Below are 19,721 nucleotides of genomic sequence, written 5' to 3'. Positions count from 1 at the left end.
GGAGTCCTATAGGGGGATGGGGGGGGGTCCTATAGGGGGGGGAGGGCTTGAGGGTCCTATAGATGGATGGGGGGGGGTCCTATAGGAGGATGGGGGGGGGTTGAGGGTCCTATAGGGGGATGAGGGGGTCCTATGGGGGGTGGGAGGGGGGGTTGGGAGTCCTATGGGGGCTTGGGGAGGGATTGAGGGTCCTATAGGGGACGTTGTGGGGTCAGGGGTCCCTATAAAGCAGGAATGGTCCCTATGGCAGTGTCCCCCCCCATTTTAAAGCCCCCCCCCCCCATTCTCTGACCCACTATGTGCCCGCTACCCAATTCTATGACCCCTATGTGCCCCCCCCCCATTTAAAGGGGCCGCATTTTATATGTGCCCCCCCCTTATTCAATATATGGGGACCTCCCCCCCCCAATATCCCCATTCAATTGTTGTCAATGGGAGCTCTAAGCCACGCCCCCTCTATTATCCCCAATGGAGCTCTAAGCCACGCCCCCTCCATTATCCCCAATGGAGCTCTAAGCCACGGCCCCTCCATTATCCCCAATGGGAGCCCTAAGCCCCGCCCCCTCATTATCATAAACTGGAGCTCTTAAGCCACGCCCCTCCATTATCATAAATAGGAGCTCTAAGCCACGCCCCCTCCATTATATCCAATGGAGCTCTAAGCTACGCCCCCTTAATTATCCCCTATGGAGCTCTAAGCCACGCCCCCTCCATTATATCCAATGGAGCTCTAAGCCACGCCTCCTTCATCATCCCCTATGGAGCTCTAAGCCACGCCCCCTCCATTATTCCCAATGGGAGCTCTAAGCCACGCCCTCTCCATTATCCCCAATGGGAGCCCTAAGCCCCGCCCCCTCATTATCATAAACTGGAGCTCTTAAGCCACGCCCCCTCCATTAGTTTCTATGGGAGCTCTAAGCCACACCCCCTCCATTGTCTCCAATGGGAGCTCGCCGCGCATCAGTTTGACGTCATCACCCCGCGCCGCAATGATCCGCGCTGGGTACCGCGCTGTTACCGGTTTCGTTCGGGCCTGGAACCGGAACCGGAACCGAGCCGGGGTGGGCCGGGGTTGGGGGTCAGGGGTCAGGGGGGGGTTATGGGGGGGGTTGGGGTCTGGGGTCCATGTTGATGGTTGTGGTCCCGTAGGTGTCGTCTGTTTCCAATGGGAGAGATGGGAGAGAAGGTGAGTGGGGGGTTAATGGGGTTTTAATGGGGCTTTAATGGGGTTATGGGGAGATAATGGGGTTATGGGGGGTTATGGGGCTTTAATGGGGTTATGGGGCTTTAATGGGGTGTTAATGGGGCTTTAATGGGGTTTTAATGGGGGTAATGGGGTGTTAATGGGGTTTTAATGGGGGTAATGGGGTGTTAATGGGGTTATGGGGTTTTAATGGGGCTTTAATGGGGGTAATGGGGTGTTAATGGGGTTATGGGGTGTTAATGGGGTTTTAATGGGTTTATGGGGTGTTAATGGGGGTTTATGGGGTGTTAATGGGGTAATGGGGTTTTAATGGGGTTTTAATGGGGCTTTAATGGGGTTATGGGGCTTTAATGGGATTTTAGTGGGGTTTTAATGGGGTTATGGGGAGATAGTAGGGTTTTAATGGGGGTAATGGGGCTTTAATGGGGTGTTAATGGGGTTTTAATGGGGTTATGGGGCTTTAATGGGATTTTAATGGGGTGTTAATGGGGTGTTAATGGGGTTTTAATGGGATTATGGGGTGTTAATGGGGTTTTAATGGGGGTGTTAATGGGGTGCTAATGGGGTTATGGGGTAATAATGGGGTTTTAATGGGGTTATGGGGCTTTAATGGGATTTTAATGGGGGTAATGGGGTTTTAATGGGGTGTTAATGGGTTTATGGGGTGGTAATAAGGGGTAATGGGGTATTAATGGGGTCAATGGGGTGTTAATGGGGGTAATGGGGATTAATTGGGTAATGGGGGGCTATGGGGGTAAATGGGGCTTTAATGGGGGGCTGTGGGTGGTTATGGGGTATTAATGGGGTTATGGGGTGGTAATGGGTTGTTAATGGGGTTTTAATGGGGGGCAATGGGGTGTTAATGGGGCACTAATGGGGGGCTATGCGGTATTAATGGGGGGTAAATGGGGCTTTAATGGGGGGCTATGGGGGTAATGGGGTGTTAATGGGGGACTATGGGGCATTAATGAGGGGTAATGGGGCCTTAATGGGAGGCTATGGGGTGTTAATGGGGCACTAATGGGGGGTAATGGGGTGTTAATGGGGGGAAATGGGGTTTAATGGGGGTAATTGGGAGGTAATGGGGGTTTATGGGGCAGTAATGGGGGGTAATAATGGGGGCAGTGGGGTGGTAATGGGTTATGGGGCTTTAATAGGGGGAAATAGGGCAGTAATAGGGCAGTAATGGGGTGTTAATTGAGGTAATGGGGCAGTAATGGGGTAGTAATGGGGTGGTAATGGGGGGCAGTGCGGTTATAGGGCTGGGCTATGGGGCCTATGGGGTCAGTGGGGCTATAGGGCCTATGGGGCCATTAGGGCCTATAGGGCTTATGGGTCCATTGGAGTCACAGTGGGGCTTATGGGGCCATTGGGGACACTGGTTATAGGGTTGGGCTATGGGGCCATTGGGGTCACATTGGTTATGGGGCTGAGGCCCATAATGCGGGGGGGCGGAGCATTACAGGCCCCATAGCAGTTATGGGGCAGGCCGCCATCTTTCTTCACCCACCCACCCCCCCCCCATCCAGCAGTGCCACCGGAACCGGAAGTGCTGCCGAAACTAAAACCGGAACCGGAAGTGGTGCCGGCAGCAAACCCGGAAGTGCCACCGGAAGCAGTATGGCGGCGCCGTGGGAAGCTGTGGGGTTGCCCGGTGCCGGTTCGACCCCCCTTAGTTCCGGTCCAGGCGTGGGTCGGATCCCTACGGAACCATCAGGATGAACGGATCGGGATCATCGAGCTCCATCCCGACGTGTTCAACGTGCAGCCACGGTAACGGGGCCTATACAAAGGGGGCGGGGCCTATGGGGAGTGGGAGGAGCCTGAAGGGGGCGGGGCTTTATGGGGACGTGGGCCAATGAAAAGAGGCCGGGCCTGAAGGGGGCGGGGCTTATGAGGAGAGTGGGAGTGGCCTAAATGGGGCGGGGCTTATGGAAACGGTGGCCAATGAAAAGAGGGTGGGCCTGAAGGGGCGTGGCTTATGGGGATGGAACCAATGAAAAGAGGCTGTTCCTGGTGGGGGCGGGGCTTATGGAGGAGTGGGTGTGGCCTAAAGGGGGCGGGGCTTATGGGGACGGGGGCCAATGAAAAGAGGCTGTGGCTTAAAGGGGCGGGGCTTATGAGGGGAGTGGGAGTGGCCTGTGGAAAAGGGGGCGTGGCTTATGGAAAGGGGAGGCGCCTATGGGGCTTTAGGGGGCGGGGCTTATGGGGACGGGGGCCAATGAAAAGAGGTTGGGCCTGAAATGGGGCGGGGCTTGTGGAAGGGGGGAGTGGCCTGTGGGGCTTAAGGGGGCGGGGCTAATGAGGGCAGGGCCAATGAGAAGAGGCTGGGCCTGAAGGGGGCGGGGCTTATGAGGAGTGTGGGAGGGGCCTGAAAGGGGGCGGGGCTTATGGAGGCGGGGACCAATGAAAAGAGGCTAAGACAGAAGGGGGCGGGGCTTACAAAAGGGGTTTGGCCTGAAGGGGCGGGGCTTATGAAAGGGGGAGTGGCCTGTTGGGCTTAAGGGGGCGGGGCTTATGGGGATGGGGCCAATGAGAAGAGGCTGGGCCTTAAGGGGGGCGGGGCTTATGAAAGGGGGAGTGGCCTAAAGGGGGGCGGGGATTATGAAGACAGGGGCCAATGAGAAGAGGCTGGGCCTGAAGGGGGGTGGGGCTTGTGGAAGGGGCGGGGCTTTGTGAAAGGGGGAGTGGCCTATGGGGCTTAAGGGGGCGGGGCTTATGGGGGTGGGGGCCAATGAAAAGAGGCTGGTTATAAAGGGGCGGGGCTTATGGGCTGAAGGGGGCGGGGCTTATGGGGATGGGGCCAATGAAAAGAGGCTTGGCCTGGTGGGGGCGGGGCTTATGGGGGGAGTGGGTTGGGGCCTAAAGGGGGTGGGGCTTATGAAAGGGGGAGTGGCCAATGGGGCTTAAGGGGGTGGGGCTTATGAAGGCGGGGGCCAATGAAAAGAGGCTGGGCCTGGAGGGGGCGGGGCTTATGGGGGAAGGGGCGGGGCCTATGAAAAGGGGGCGGTGCTTAGGGTGGCAGTGGGCGGGGCCTAAAAGGGGGTTAAGGGGGGGAGGGTCCATAGGGGGGTTATGGGGGGATATGGGGCCTGGGGGGGGGGGGGGGTTGGGGGTCCAAGGGGGGGGATGGATTTGGGGTATCCTAATATTGTTGTGCCCATAGGTTGGACATCCTACACGCTGTGGTGACGTGGCAGAAGAACTTTAAGAGGATCGTGAGTTTGGGGGGGGGATTATGGGGGGCTGGGGGGGGTTCTGGGGGTCTATGGGGTGGATATGTGGGTCTGGGGGGGATTTATGTGGGTCTGGGGGCGTTTATGGGGGGCTGGGGGGGAGTATGTGGGGCTGGGAGGGTTTATAGGGGGCTGTGGGGAGATTTATGTGGGTCTGGGGGGGTTTATGGGGCTTCGGGGGGGATATTGGGGGGTTAATGTGGGGCTGGGGGGGGATTTATGTGGGTCTGGGGGGATTATAGAGGGCTGAGGTGGGGATGTGTGGGGCTGGGGGTGATTATGTGGGTCTGGGAGGGATTATGGGGGGCTGGGGGGGATTATGGAGGTTCAGGGGGGGATATTGGGGGGTTAATGTGGGGCTGGGGGGTGATAATGGGGGTTATGGGGGGGGGGATGTGGGGTTTTAGGGGTGAATAAGTGGGTCTGGGAGGGTTATGGGGATGATTATGTGGGTATGGGGGGGGATATGTGGGTCTATGGGGTGGATATGTGGGTCTATGGGGTGGATATGTGGGTCTATGGGGTGGATATGTGGGTCTGGGGGTGGATATGTGGGTCTGGGGGTGGATATGTGGGTCTATGGGGTGGATATGTGGGTCTATGGGGTGGATATGTGGGTCTATGGGGTCGATATATGGGTCTATGGGGTGGGTATGTGGGTCTGGGGGGTGTTTGACTTCTCTGCCCCACACATGTGGGTCTGGCCCCATTGCAGAGCTACGCCAAGGTGAAGACTCGGGCTGAGGTTCGGGGCGGGGGCCGCAAACCATGGAGGCAAAAGGGGACGGGGAGAGCGCGGCAAGGCAGCATCCGCAGCCCCCTATGGCGTGGGGGTCAGTGCTGCCCCATAGCTGCCCCATAGCTGCCCCATAGCTGCCCTATAGCTGCCCTATGGACACCCCATAGCTGCCCCATAGCTGCCCCATAGGTGTCCCATAACTGCCCTATAGCTACCCCATAGCTGCCCTATGGACACCCCATAGCTGCCCCATAGCTGCCCCATAGCTGCCCCATAGCTGCCCCATAGGTGTCCCATAACTGCCCTATAGCTACCCCATAACTGCCCTATAGCTGCCCCATAGCTGCCCCATAGCTGCCCTATAGCTGCCCCATAGCTGCCCCATAGCTGCCCTATAGCTGCCCCATAGCTGCCCTATAGCTGCCCTATGGACACCCCATAGCTGCCCCATAGCTGCCCCACAGCTGCCCCATAGCTGCCCCATAGAGACCCCATAGGGTTCCATTGAGATTCATTGAGTTCTATTGAGCTCCATTGAGTTCCATTGGGATCCATTGAGACCCATAGGGACCCCTTAGAGACCCCTTAGAGATCCCATAGGGACCCCATAGCTGCCCCATAACTGCCCTATAGCTACCCTATAGATGTCCCATAACTGCCCCATAGAGACCCCGTAGGGTTCCATTGAGTTCCATTGGGATCCATTGAGACCCATAGGGACCCCTTAGAGACCCCATTTCTGCCCCATGGAGACCCCATAGGGTTCCATTGAGTTCCATTGAGACCCCATAGGGACCCCACAGCTGCCCCATAGGGACCCCATAGCTGCCCCATAGCTGCCCTATAGCTGTCCTATAACTGCCCCATAGCTGCCCCATAGAGACCCCATAGGGTTCCATTGAGCTCCATAGGGACCCCGTAGAGACCCCATAGGGACCCCATAACTGCCCCATAGCTGCCCCACAACTGCCCTATAGCCACCCCATAGCTGCCCCATAACTGCCCTATAGCCACCCCATAGCCAACCCATAGCTGCCCCATAACTGCCCCATAGCTGCCCCATAGAGACCCCTCTCCCCACATCTACCCCCCCCGCCCCACATCTACCCCCCCCTGCCCCACATCTACCCCCCCCTGCCCCACATCTACCCCCCCCGCCCCACATCTACCCCCCCCGCCCCACATCTACCCCCCCCCCGCCCCACATCTACCCCCCCCTGCCCCACATCTACCCCCCCCTGCCCCACATCTACCCCCCCCTGCCCCACATCTACCCCCCCCGCCCCACATCTACCCCCCCCTGCCCCACATCTACCCCCCCCTGCCCCACATCTGCCCCCCCTGCCCCACATCTACCCCCCCTGCCCCACATCTACCCCCCCCTGCCCCATATCTACCCCCCCCTGCCCCACATCTACCCCCCCCTGCCCCACATCTACCCCCCCCTGCCCCACATCTACCCCCCCCTGCCCCATATCTACCCCCCCCTGCCCCACATCTACCCCCCCCCTGCCCCACATCTAACCCCCCTGCCCCACATCTACTGCCCCCTGCCCCACATCTACCCCCCCTGCCCCACATCTGCCCCCCCTGCCCCACAACTGCCCACCCCATAACTGCTCCCCTGCCCCACATCTACCCCCCCCGCCCCACATCTACCCCCCTGCCCCACATCTACCCCCCCCCGCCCCACATCTGCCCCCCCTGCCCCACAACTGCCCACCCCATAACTGCTCCCCTGCCCCACACCTGCCCCCCCCCACCCCACATCTACCCCCCCTGCCCCACATCTACCCCCCCCTGCCCCACATCTACCCCCCCCCTGCCCCACATCTACCCCCCCCGCCCCACATTACCCCCCTGCCCCACATCTACCCCCCCCTGCCCCACATCTACCCCCCCTGCCCCACATCTACCCCCCCTGCCCCACATCTACCCCCCCCGCCCCACATCTACCCCCCCCCTGCCCCACATCTACCCCCCACCCCACAACTGCCCCCCTGCCCCACATCTGCCCCCCCTGCCCCACAACTGCCCACCCCATAACTGCTCCCCTGCCCCACACCTGCCCCCCCCTGCCCAATATCTACCCCCCTGCCCCACATCTACCCCCCCCTGCCCCACATCTGCCCCCCCGCCCCACATCTGCCCCCCCCCACCCCACATCTGTCCCCCCTGCCCCACATCTACCCCCCCCTGCCCCACATCTACCCCCCCCGCCCCACATCTACCCCCCCCTGCCCCACATCTACCCCCCCCTGCCCCACATCTACCCCCCCCTGCCCCACATCTGCCCCCCCCCTGCCCCACATCTAACCCCCCTGCCCCACATCTACCCCCCACCCCACATCTACCCCCCTGCCCCACATCTGCCCCCCACCCCACATCTACCCCCCCCTGCCCCACATCTACCCCCCCCCGCCCCATATCTACCCCCCCCTGCCCCATATCTACCCCCCTGCCCCACAACTGCCCACCCCATAACTGCTCCCCTGCACCACACCTGCCCCCCCCCACCCCATATCTACCCCCCTGCCCCACATCTACCCCCCCCTGCCCCACATCTACCCCCCCCCCCGCCCCACATCTGCCCCCCCTGCCCCACATCTACTGCCCCCTGCCCCACATCTACCCCCCCCTGCCCCACATCTACCCCCCCCGCCCCACATCTACCCCCCCCTGCCCCACATCTACCCCCCCCTGCCCCACATCTAACCCCCCCTGCCCCACATCTAACCCCCCCTGCCCCACATCTGCCCCCCCTGCCCCACATCTACCCCCCCCGCCCCACATCTACCCCCCCCTGCCCCACATCTACCCCCCTGCCCCACATCTACCCCCCCCGCCCCATATCTACCCCCCCCGCCCCACATCTACCCCCCCCTGCCCCACATCTAACCCCCCTGCCCCACATCTACCCCCCCCTGCCCCACATCTACCTCCTCCTGCCCCACATCTACCCCCCACCCCACAACTGCCCCCCTGCCCCACATCTGCCCCCCCTGCCCCACAACTGCCCACCCCATAACTGCTCCCCTGCCCCACACCTGCCCCCCCCCACCCCATATCTACCCCCCTGCCCCACATCTACCCCCCCCTGCCCCACATCTACCCCCCCCCCCGCCCCACATCTGCCCCCCCTGCCCCACATCTACTGCCCCCTGCCCCACATCTACCCCCCCCTGCCCCACATCTACCCCCCCCGCCCCACATCTACCCCCCCCTGCCCCACATCTACCCCCCCCTGCCCCACATCTAACCCCCCCTGCCCCACATCTACCCCCCCCTGCCCCACATCTACCCCCCCCTGCCCCACATCTACCCCCCCCTGCCCCACATCTACCCCCCCTGCCCCACATCTACCCCCCCCTGCCCCACATCTACCCCCCCCTGCCCCACATCTACCCCCCCCTGCCCCACATCTACCCCCCCCTGCCCCACATCTACCCCCCCCTGCCCCACATCTACCCCCCTGCCCCACATCTACCCCCCCCTGCCCCACACCTGCCCCACACCTGCCCCACATCTAACCCCCCTGCCCCACATCTGCCCACCCCATAACTGCTCCCCTGCCCCACACCTGCCCCCCCCTGCCCCACATCTACCCCCCCCTGCCCCACATCTACCCCCCCCTGCCCCACATCTACCCCCCCTGCCCCACATCTAACCCCCCTGCCCCATATCTACCCCCCCCTGCCCACATCTACCCCCCCCTGCCCCACATCTACCCCCCCCTGCCCCACATCTACCTCCTCCTGCCCCACATCTGCCCCCCCTGCCCCACAACTGCCCACCCCATAACTGCTCCCCTGCCCCACATCTACCCCCCCCTGCCCCACATCTACCCCCCCCTGCCCCACATCTGCCCCCCCCTGCCCCACATCTACCCCCCTGCCCCACATCTACCCCCCCCTGCCCCACATCTACCCCCCCTGCCCCACATCTACCCCCCCCCGCCCCACATCTGCCCCCCCTGCCCCACATCTACCCCGCCTGCCCCACATCTACCCCCCCCTGCCCCACATCTACCCCCCCCGCCCCACATCTACCCCCCCCGCCCCAAATCTACCCCCCCCTGCCCCACATCTACCCCCCCTGCCCCACATCTACCCCCCCCTGCCCCACATCTACCCCCCCCTGCCCCACATCTACCCCCCCTGCCCCACATCTACCCCCCCCCGCCCCACATCTACCCCCCCTGCCCCACAACTGCCCACCCCTGCCCCACATCTACCCCCCCCTGCCCCACATCTACCCCCCCCTGCCCCACATCTGCCCCCCCTGCCCCACATCTACCCCCCCTGCCCCACATCTACCCCCCCCTGCCCCACATCTACCCCCCCCTGCCCCACATCTACCCCCCCCGCCCCATATCTACCCCCCCCTGCCCCACATCTACCCCCCACCCCACAACTGCCCCCCTGCCCCACATCTGCCCCCCCCTGCCCCACAACTGCCCACCCCATAACTGCTCCCCTGCCCCACACCTGCCCCCCCCTGCCCCACATCTGCCCCACACCTGCCCCACATCTACCCCCCCCCTGCCCCACATCTACCCCCCCCCTGCCCCACATCTACCCCCCTGCCCCACATCTACCCCCCCCGCCCCACATCTACCCCCCCCCGCCCCATATCTACCCCCCTGCCCCACATCTGCCCCCCCTGCCCCACATCTACCCCCCCCCGCCCCACATCTGCCCCCCCTGCCCCACAACTGCCCACCCCATAACTGCTCCCCTGCCCCACACCTGCCCCCCCCCTGCCCCACATCTGCCCCCCCCTGCCCCACACCTGCCCCCCCCTGCCCCACATCTGCCCCCCCCCTGCCCCACATCTACCCCCCCCCCGCCCCACTTCTGCCCCCTGCCCCACATCTGCCCCCCCTGCCCCACAACTGCCCACCCCATAACTGCTCCCCTGCCCCACACCTGCCCCCCCCCTGCCCCACATCTACCCCCCTGCCCCACATCTACCCCCCTGCCCCACATCTACCCCCCTGCCCCACACCTGCCCCACACCTGCCCCCTGTTCCCCTATAGGCGGCGTTGCTCACGGCCCCCGCGGCCCCACAAGTTATTATTACATGCTGCCCATGAAGGTTCGGCTGCTTGGCCTCAAGGTGGCGCTCACCGTCAAGTTCATGCAGGTGGGGGGCGCTATGGGGCGGAGCTGGGGGGCGATGTGGGGCTGGGGGCGGACTTATGGGTCACTATGGGTCCTTATGGGTCTCTGTGGGGTCCCTATGGGGCTCTATGTGTCTCTATGTGTCTCTATGGGTTCCTATGGGTCTGTATAGGTCTCTATGGGTCCCTGTGGGTCCCTATGTGTCCCTATGGGTCTCTGTGGGTCTCTATGGGTCTCTATGGGTCCCTATGGGTCTCTATGGGTCTCGGTCTCTATGGGGTCCCTATGGGTCCCTATGTGTTTTTATGGGGTCCCTATGTGTCTCTATGGGTCCCTGTGGGGTCCCTATGTGTCCCTATGTGTCCCTATGGGGTCTCTATGGGTCCCTATCTGTCCTTATGTGTCTCTATGGGGTCCCTATGTGTCCCTATGGGTCCCTATAGGTCTCTGTGGGTCCCTATGGGGTCCCTATGGGTCTCTATGGGACTCTATGGATCCCTATGTGTCTCTATGGGGTCCCTATGTGTCCCTATGGGTCTCTATGGGTCGCTATGGGTCCCTATGGGTCTCTATGGGTCTCTATGGGTCTCGGTCTCTATGGGGTCCCTATGGGTTCCTATGTGTTTTTATGGGGTCCCTATGCGTCTCTATGGGTCCCTGTGGGGTCCCTATGTGTCCCTATGTGTCCCTATGGGGTCTCTATGGGTCCCTATGGGCCTCTATAGGTCTCTATAGGTCCCTATCTGTCCCTATGTGTCTCTATGGTGTCCCTATGTGTCCCTATGGGTCCCTATAGGTCTCTGTGGGTCCCTATGGGGTCTCTATGGGTCTCTATGGGTCTCTATGGGACTCTATGTGTCCCTATGTGTCTCTATGGGTCCCTATGTGTCTCTATGGGTCCCTATGGGTCTCTATGGGTCCCTATGGGTCTCTATAGGTCTCTATGGGTCTCGGTCTCTATGGGGTCCCTATGGGTCCCTATGTGTTTTTATGGGGTCCCTATGTGTCCCTGTGGGGTCCCTATGTGTCTCTATGAGTCCCTATGTGTTCCTATAGGTCTCTATAGGTCCCTATGGGTCCCTATGGGTCTCTATGTGTCCCTATGTGTCCCTTTGGGGTCTCTATGGGTCCCTATGGGTCTCTATGGGGTCCCTATGGGGCTCTATGAGTCCCTATGTGTTCCTATAGGTCTCTATAGGTCCCTATGGGTCCCTATGGGTCTCTATGTGTCCCTATGTGTCCCTTTGGGGTCTCTATGGGTCCCTATGGGTCTCTATGGGGTCCCTATGGGTCCCTATGGGGCTCTATGTGTCTCTATGTGTATATATGGGTTCCTATGGGTCTGTATAGGTCTCTATGGGTCCCTGTGGGTACCTATGTGTCCCTATGGGTCTCTGTGGGTCTCTATGGGTCTCTATGGGTCCCTATGGGTCTCTATGGGTCTCGGTCTCTATGGGGTCCCTATGGGTCCCTATGTGTTTTTATGGGGTCCCTATGTGTCTCTGTGGGTCCCTGTGGGGTCCCTATGTGTCCCTATGGGGTCTCTATGGGTCCCTATCTGTCCTTATGTGTCTCTATGGGTCTCTATGGGTCCCTATGGGTCTCTATAGGTCTCTATGGGTCTCGGTCTCTATGGGGTCCCTATGTGTCCCTATGTGTCCCTATGGGGTCTCTATGGGTCCCTATGGATCCCTATGGGTCCCTATGGGCCTCTATAGGTCTCTATAGGTCCCTATGAGTCTCTATGGGGTCCCTATGTGTCCCTATGGGTCTCTGTGTGTCTCTATGGGTCCCTATGGGGTCTCTATGTGTCTCTATGGGCCTCTGTGTGTCGCTATGGGTCTCTATGGTTCCCTATGGGGTTACTTATGGGTCTCTATGGGTCCCTGTGGGTCTCTGTGTGTCTCTATGGGGTCGCTGTGTCCCTGTGGGTCCCTATGGGTCCCTATGGGCCTCTATAGGTCCCTATGAGTCTCTATGGGGTCCCTATAGGTCCCTATGTGTCCCTATGGGTCCCTATGTGTCTCTATGGGTCCCTATGTGTCCCTATGGGTCTCTATGGGGTCCCTATGTGTCTCTATGGGGTCCCTATGTGTCCCTATGGGGTCCCTATATGTCCCTATGGGTCCCTATGTGTCCCTATGGGTCTCTATGGGGTCCCTATGTGTCTCTATGGGGTCCCTATGTGTCCCTATGGGGTCCCTATATGTCCCTATGTGTCCCTATGGGGTCTCTATGTGTTTCTATGTGTCCCTATGATCACCCCCCGCCCCATTGTGCCCCATAGGACGACGTTCACATCGTGGACTCGCTGGAGCTTCCGGCCGCTCACGGGCGCCACCTGCTGGACGTGGCGCAGCATCGACACTGGGGGGAGTCGGCGCTGATAGTGGACGGGTAACGGGGCTGACCCCATAGCGGCCCTATAGCGGCCCTATAGCGACCCTATAGCGGCCCTATAGATGGGGCTGACCCCATAGCGGCCCTATAGCGACCCTATAGCGGCCCTATAGCGACCCCATAGCGGCCCTATAGCGACCCCATAGCGGCCCTATAGCGACCCTATAGCGGCCCTATAGATGGGGCTGACCCCATAGCGGCCCTATAGCGACCCTATAGCGGCCCTATAGATGGGGCTGACCCCATAGCGGCCCTATAGCGACCCTATAGCGGCCCTATAGATGGGGCTGACCCTATAGCGGCCCTATAGATGGGGCTGACCCTATAGCGGCCCTATAGATGGGGCTGACCCTATAGCGACCCTATATCCCCCCTATATCCCCCTATATCCCCCCATATCCGCCCATAACCCCTCTATAATCCCCCATATCCCCCCTATATCCCCCATATCCCCCCATAAACCCCTATAAACCCCCCCCATATCCCCCCATATCCCCCCTATATCCCCTATAACCACCCTATATCCCCCCTATATCCCCCCATATCCCCCCATATCCCCCTATATCCCCTATAACCACCCTATATCCCCCCTATATCCCCCTATATCCCCCTATATCCCCTATATCCCCCCTATATCCCCCCCATATCCCCTATATCCCCCCATATCCTCCCTATATCCCCTATAACCACCCCATATCCCCCCTATATCCCCCTATATCCCCCCTATATCCCCCCTATATCCCCTATATCCCCCCCATATCCCCCCCATATCCCCCCATATCCCCCCATAACGACCCCATATCCCCCCATATCCCCCCCATATCCCCCCATATCCCCCCCATATCCCCCTATATCCCCCTATATCCCCCCTATATCTCCTATAACCCTCTATATCCCCCCATAGGACCCTATATCCCCTATAACCACCTCATATCCCCCCTATATCCCCCTATATCCCCCCATATCCCCTATATCCCCCCTATATCCCCTCATATCCCCTCATATCCCCTCATATCCCCCTATATCCCCCCATATCCCCCCATATCCCCCCATATCCCCCCATATCCCCCCTATGTCCCCCCATATCCCCCCATATCCCCCCATATCCCCCCTATATCCCCCCATATCCCCCCATATCCCCCCATATCCCCCCATATCCCCTATATCCCCTATATCCCCCATATCCCCCATATCCCCCATATCCCCCTATATCCCCTATATCCCCTATATCCCCTATATCCCCCATATCCCCCTATATCCCCTATATCCCCTATATCCCCCTATATCCCCCTATATCCCCCCTATATCCCCTATATCCCCCATATCCCCCATATAACCCCCTTATTTTCCCCTATAGTGACGACCCCCCCCCATCCATTCAAGCCGCCGTCGCCGACCTCAAATCCTACACCCTGATCCCACTGCTGGGTAAGACCCCCCCCTTATTATGGCCGCCCCATAGACCCCATAAGGGGGGGTATAACCCCCTATAACCCTATAGATCCCCTATAACCCTATAGATCCCCCATAGGTCCCCTATAACCCCATGGATCCCCTATAACCCTATAGATTCCCTATAACCCCCACCCTATTACCCTATCCATCCCCTATAACCTTACAGATCCCCCATAACCTTATAGATCCCCTATAACCCCGACCCTATAACCCTATAAATCCCCTATAACCCCATAGATCCCCTATAACCCTATAGATCCCCTATAACCCCGACTCTATAACCTTATAAATCCCCTATAACCCCATAGATCCCCTATAACCCTATAGATCCTCTATAACCTCGACCCTATAACCCTATAGATCCCCTATAACCTTATAGATCCCCTATAACCCTATAGATCCCATATAACTCCATAGATCTCCTATAACCCTATAGATCCCCTATAAGCTTATAGGTCCCCTATAACCCTATAGATCCTCTATAACCTCGATCCTGTAACCCTATCCATCCCCTATAACCCCATAGAACCCTTATAACCCCATACAACCCCTATAAAGCTGACCCTATAACCCCATAGATCCCCTCTAACCCCATAGATCCCCTCTAACCCCATAGATCCCCTCTAACCCCATAGATCCCCTCTAACCCCATAGATCCTTTATAATATAACCCCATAGATCCCCTCTAACCCCATAGATCCCCTCTAACCCCATAGATCCCCCATAGATCCCCTCTAACCCTATAGATCCCCTATAACCCCAACCCTATAACCCTATAAATCCTCTGTAACCCCATAGATCCCCTCTGACCCCATAGATCCCCTCTAACCCCATAGATCCCCTCTAACCCCATAGATCCCCTATAACCCTATAGATCCCCCATAGATCCCCTCTAACCCCATAGATCCCCTATAACCCCATAGATCCCCTCTAACCCCATAGATCCCATATAACCCTATAGATCCCCCATAGATCCCCTCTAACCCCATAGATCCCCTATAACCCTATAGATCCCTTATAACTCTATTCATCCCCTATAACCCTATAGATCCCCTATAACCCTATAGATCCCCTATAACCCCATAGATCCCCTATAAACCCGATCCTATAACCCTATAGATCCCCTATAACCCTATCCATCCACAATAACCCTATAGGTTCCCTATAACCCTATAGATCCCCTATAACCCTTTATAAACCCCATAGATCCCCTATAACCCTATCCATCCCCTATAACCCCATAGATCTATAACCCCATAGATCTCCTCTAACACCATATATCCCCTATAACCCCATAGATCCCCTATAACCCCATAGATCCCCTATAACCCTATAGATCCCCCATAGATCCCCTATAACCCAATAGATCCCCTATAACCCCATAGATCCCCTATAACCCCATAGATCCCCCATAGATCCCCTATAACCCCATAGATCCCCTATAACCCCATAGATCCCCTATAACCCCGACCCTATAACCCTATAAATCCCCTCTAACCCCATAGATCCCCTGTAACCCCATATTTCCCCTATAGGGCTGAACGTGCACAGCATCCTAAAGCACCGCGCTCTGGTGCTGACGGTGCCGGCCCTACAGACCCTACAAGAGAAAATCCTATGGCACGACAGGAGATACACGGCCCTACAACCCTTCAACATGCCCTATAGGGACATCCCATAATGATACGACCCTATATAGGGTTAAATGGGGCCTATATGGGGTTTCTTATGGGGTTTGGGGGGTCTTATGGTCAATGGGGTCCCTATGGGGTCCCTATGGGGTCCTTATGGGGTGACAGGAGATACACGGCCCTACAACCCTTCAACATGCCCTATAGGGACATCCCATAATAAAGACCCTATATAGGGTTCAAATGGGGCCTTTATGGGGTTTCTTATGGGGTTGGGGGGTCTTGTGGTCAATGGGGTCCCTATAGGGTCCCTATGGGGTCCCTATGGGGTCCTTATGGGGTGACAGGAGATACGCGGCCCTACAACCCTTCAACATGCCCTATAGGGACATCCCATAATGATACGACCCTATATAGGGTTCAAATGGGGCCTTTATGGGGTTTCTTATGGGGTTTGGGGGTCTTATGATCAATGGGGTCCCTATGGGGTCCCTATGGGGTTCCTATGGGGTCCCTATGGGGTGACAGGAGATACACGGCCCTACAACCCTTCAACATGCCCTATAGGGACATCCCATAATAAAGACCCTATATAGGGTTAAATGGGGCCTTTATGGGGTTTCTTATGGGGTTTGGGGGGTCTTATGGTCAATGGGGTCCCTATGGGGTCCCTATAGGGTCCCTATGGGGTCCCTATGGGGTCCCTATGGGGTGACAGGAGATACACGGCCCTACAACCCTTCAACGTGCCCTATAGGGACATCCCATAATGATACGACCCTATATAGGGTTCAAATGGGGCCTTTATGGGGTTTCTTATGGGGTTTGGGGGGTCTTATGGTCAATGGGGTTCCTATGGGGTCCCTATAGGGTCCCTATGGGGTGACAGGAGATACACGGCCCTACAACCCTTCAACGTGCCCTATAGGGACATCCCATAATAAAGACCCTATATAGGGTTCAAATGGGGCCTTTATGGGGTTTCTTATGGGGTTTGGGGGTCTTACGGTCAATGGGGTCCTTATGGGGTCCCTATGGGGTCCTTATGGGGTGACAGGAGATACCTGGCCCTACAACCCTTCAACATGCCCTATAGGGACACCCCATAATAAAGACCCTATATAGGGTTCAAATGGGGCCTTTATGGGGTTTCTTATGGGGTTTGGGGGGTCTTGTGGTCAATGGGGTCCCTATAGGGTCCCTATGGGGTCCCTATGGGGTCCCTATAGGGTCCCTATGGGGTCCCTATGGGGTCCTTATGGGGTGACAGGAGATACGCGGCCCTACAACCCTTCAACATGCCCTATAGGGACATCCCATCATAAAGACCCTATATAGGGTTCAAATGGGGCCTTTATGGGGTTTCTTATGGGGTTTGGGGGTCTTATGGTCAATGGGGTCCCTATGGGGTCCCTATGGGGTCCCTATAGGGTCCCTATGGGGTGACAGGAGATACACGGCCCTACAACCCTTCAACATGCCCTATAGGGACATCCCATAATAAAGACCCTATATAGGGTTCAAATGGGGCCTTTATGGGGTTTCTTATGGGGTTTGGGGGTCTTATGGTCAATGGGGTCCCTATGGGGTCCCTATGGGGTCCCTATGGGGTGACAGGAGATACACGGCCCTACAACCCTTCAACGTGCCCTATAGGGACATCCCATAATAAAGACCCTATATAGGGTTCACATGGGGCCTTTATGGGGTTTCTTATGGGGTTTGGGGGGTCTTATGGTCAATGGGGTCCCTATAGGGTCCCTATGGGGTCACTATGGGGTCCCTATGGGGTCCCTATAGGGTCCCTATGGGGTGACAGGAGATACACGGCCCTACAACCCTTCAACGTGCCCTATAGGGACATCCCATAACAATAAAGACCCTATATAGGGTTCAAATGGGGCCTTTATGGGGTTTCTTATGGGGTTTGGGGGTCTTGTGGTCAATGGGGTCCCTATGGGGTCCCTATAGGGTCCCTATGGGGTTCCTATGGGGTCCCTATGGGGTCCCTATGGGGTGACAGGAGATACGCGGCCCTACAACCCTTCAACGTGCCCTATAGGGACATCCCATAATGATACGACCCTATATGGGATTCAAATGGGGCCTTTATGGGGTTTCTTATGGGGTTGGGGGGTCTTATGGTCCCTATGGGGTCCCTATGGGGTCCCTATGGGGTGACAGGAGATACGCGGCCCTACAACCCTTCAACATGCCCTATAGGGACATCCCATCATAAAGACCCTATATAGGGTTCAAATGGGGCCTTTATGGGGTTTCTTATGGGGTTTGGGGGTCTTGTGGTCAATGGGGTCCCTATAGGGTCCCTATAGGGTCCCTATGGGGTCCCTATGGGGTGACAGGAGATACACGGCCCTACAACCCTTCAACATGCCCTATAGGGACATCCCATAATAAAGACCCTATATAGGGTTCAAATGGGGCCTTTATGGGGTTTCTTATGGGGTTTGGGGGTCTTATGGTCTATGGGGTCCCTATAGGGTCCCTATGGGGTGACAGGAGATACGCGGCCCTACAACCCTTCAACATGCCCTATAGGGACATCCCATAATGATACGACCCTATATAGGGTTCAAATGGGGCCTTTATGGGGTTTCTTATGGGGTTTGGGGGTCTTGTGGTCAATGGGGTCCCTATGGGGTCCCTATGGGTCCCTATAGGGTCCCTATGGGGTGACAGGAGATACGCGGCCCTACAACCCTTCAACGTGCCCTATAGGGACATCCCATAATAAAGACCCTATATAGGGTTCCAATGGGGCCTTTATGGGGTTTCTTTTGGGGTTTGGGGGGTCTTATGGTCTATGGGATCCCTATGGGGTCCCTATGGGGTCCTTATAGGGTCCCTATAGGGTCCCTATGGGGTCCCTATGGGGTGACAGGAGATACACGGCCCTACAACCCTTCAACATGCCCTATAGGGACATCCCATCATAAAGACCCTATATAGGGTTCTAATGGGGCCTTTATGGGGTTTCTTATGGGGTTTGGGGGTCTTATGGTCTATGGGGTCCCTATGGGGTCCCTATAGGGTCACTATGGGGTCCCTATGGGGTCCTATGGGGTGACAGGAGATACACGGCCCTACAACCCTTCAACATGCCCTATAGGGACATCCCATCATAAAGACCCTATATAGGGTTCCAATGGGGCCTTTATGGGGTTTCTTATGGGGTTTGGGGGGTCTGATGGTCTATGGGGTCCCTATGGGGTCCCTATGGGGTCCCTATGGGGTGACAGGAGATACACGGCCCTACAACCCTTCAACGTGCCCTATAGGGACATCCCATAATAAAGACCCTATATAGGGTTCAAATGGGGCCTTTATGGGGTTTCTTATGGGGTTTGGGGGTCTTGTGGTCAATGGGGTCCCTATGGGGTCCTTATGGGGTCCCTATAGAGTCCCTATGGTGTCCCTATGGGGTGACAGGAGATACGCGGCCCTACAACCCTTCAACATGCCCTATAGGGACACCCCATCATAAAGACCCTATATAGGGTTCCAATGGGGCCTTTATGGGGTTTCTTATGGGGTTTGGGGGTCTTATGGTCAATGGGGTCCCTATGGGGTCCCTATGGGGTGACAGGAGATACGCGGCCCTACAACCCTTCAACGTGCCCTATAGGGACATCCCATAATAAAGACCCTATATCGGGTTCAAATGGGGCCTTTATGGGGTTTCTGGCTTCTTTTTGGGGTCGTTTATGGGGTTTCTGGCTTCTTTTTGGAGTTGTTTGGGGGATTTTGGGGTGTTCTTATGGGGTTATGGGTCTTATGGGGTCCTAATGGTGCCATTAATGGGATCCATCCCTATGGGGTCCTTATGGGGTCTTTATGGGGTGACCCCATTGCCCTTATTGGGGTCCCTATGGGGTCTTTATGGGGTAACCCCATTGCCATTATTGGGGTCC

The 19,721-nt window shown here is 57.7% G+C and overlaps 1 protein-coding gene across 2 annotated transcripts; it reads left to right on the top strand.

Annotated features, from left to right (window-relative positions):
* The first annotated feature begins 957 nt into the window (after positions 1 to 957).
* On the top strand, positions 958 to 19,129 carry LOC146751175 (large ribosomal subunit protein uL4m-like). 2 transcript variants are annotated; one of them, XM_085535352.1, is made up of 9 exons: positions 958 to 1,061; positions 1,150 to 1,186; positions 2,737 to 2,977; positions 4,371 to 4,422; positions 5,156 to 5,273; positions 10,219 to 10,325; positions 12,591 to 12,700; positions 14,061 to 14,131; positions 15,694 to 19,129. In XM_085535352.1, the coding sequence occupies exons 1-9, from the start codon at positions 990 to 992 to the stop codon at positions 15,837 to 15,839; spliced, it is 954 nt and encodes a 317-aa protein (XP_085391478.1). In that variant the 5' UTR covers positions 958 to 989; the 3' UTR covers positions 15,840 to 19,129. The 2 variants fall into 2 exon arrangements, with proteins under 2 accessions (XP_085391478.1, XP_085391477.1); XM_085535351.1 differs by having other exon boundaries at positions 2,734 to 2,977.
* Positions 19,130 to 19,721: the final 592 nt, after the last annotated feature.

The sequence above is a fragment of the Coturnix japonica genome, unplaced genomic scaffold, assembly GCF_054131305.1.
Source record: "Coturnix japonica strain WE unplaced genomic scaffold, WE-NBRP24 Scf119, whole genome shotgun sequence".
NCBI lineage: Eukaryota > Metazoa > Chordata > Aves > Galliformes > Phasianidae > Coturnix > Coturnix japonica.
Note: the sequence above shows the minus strand (reverse complement) of the source record. Positions and strands in the feature narration are given on the sequence as shown.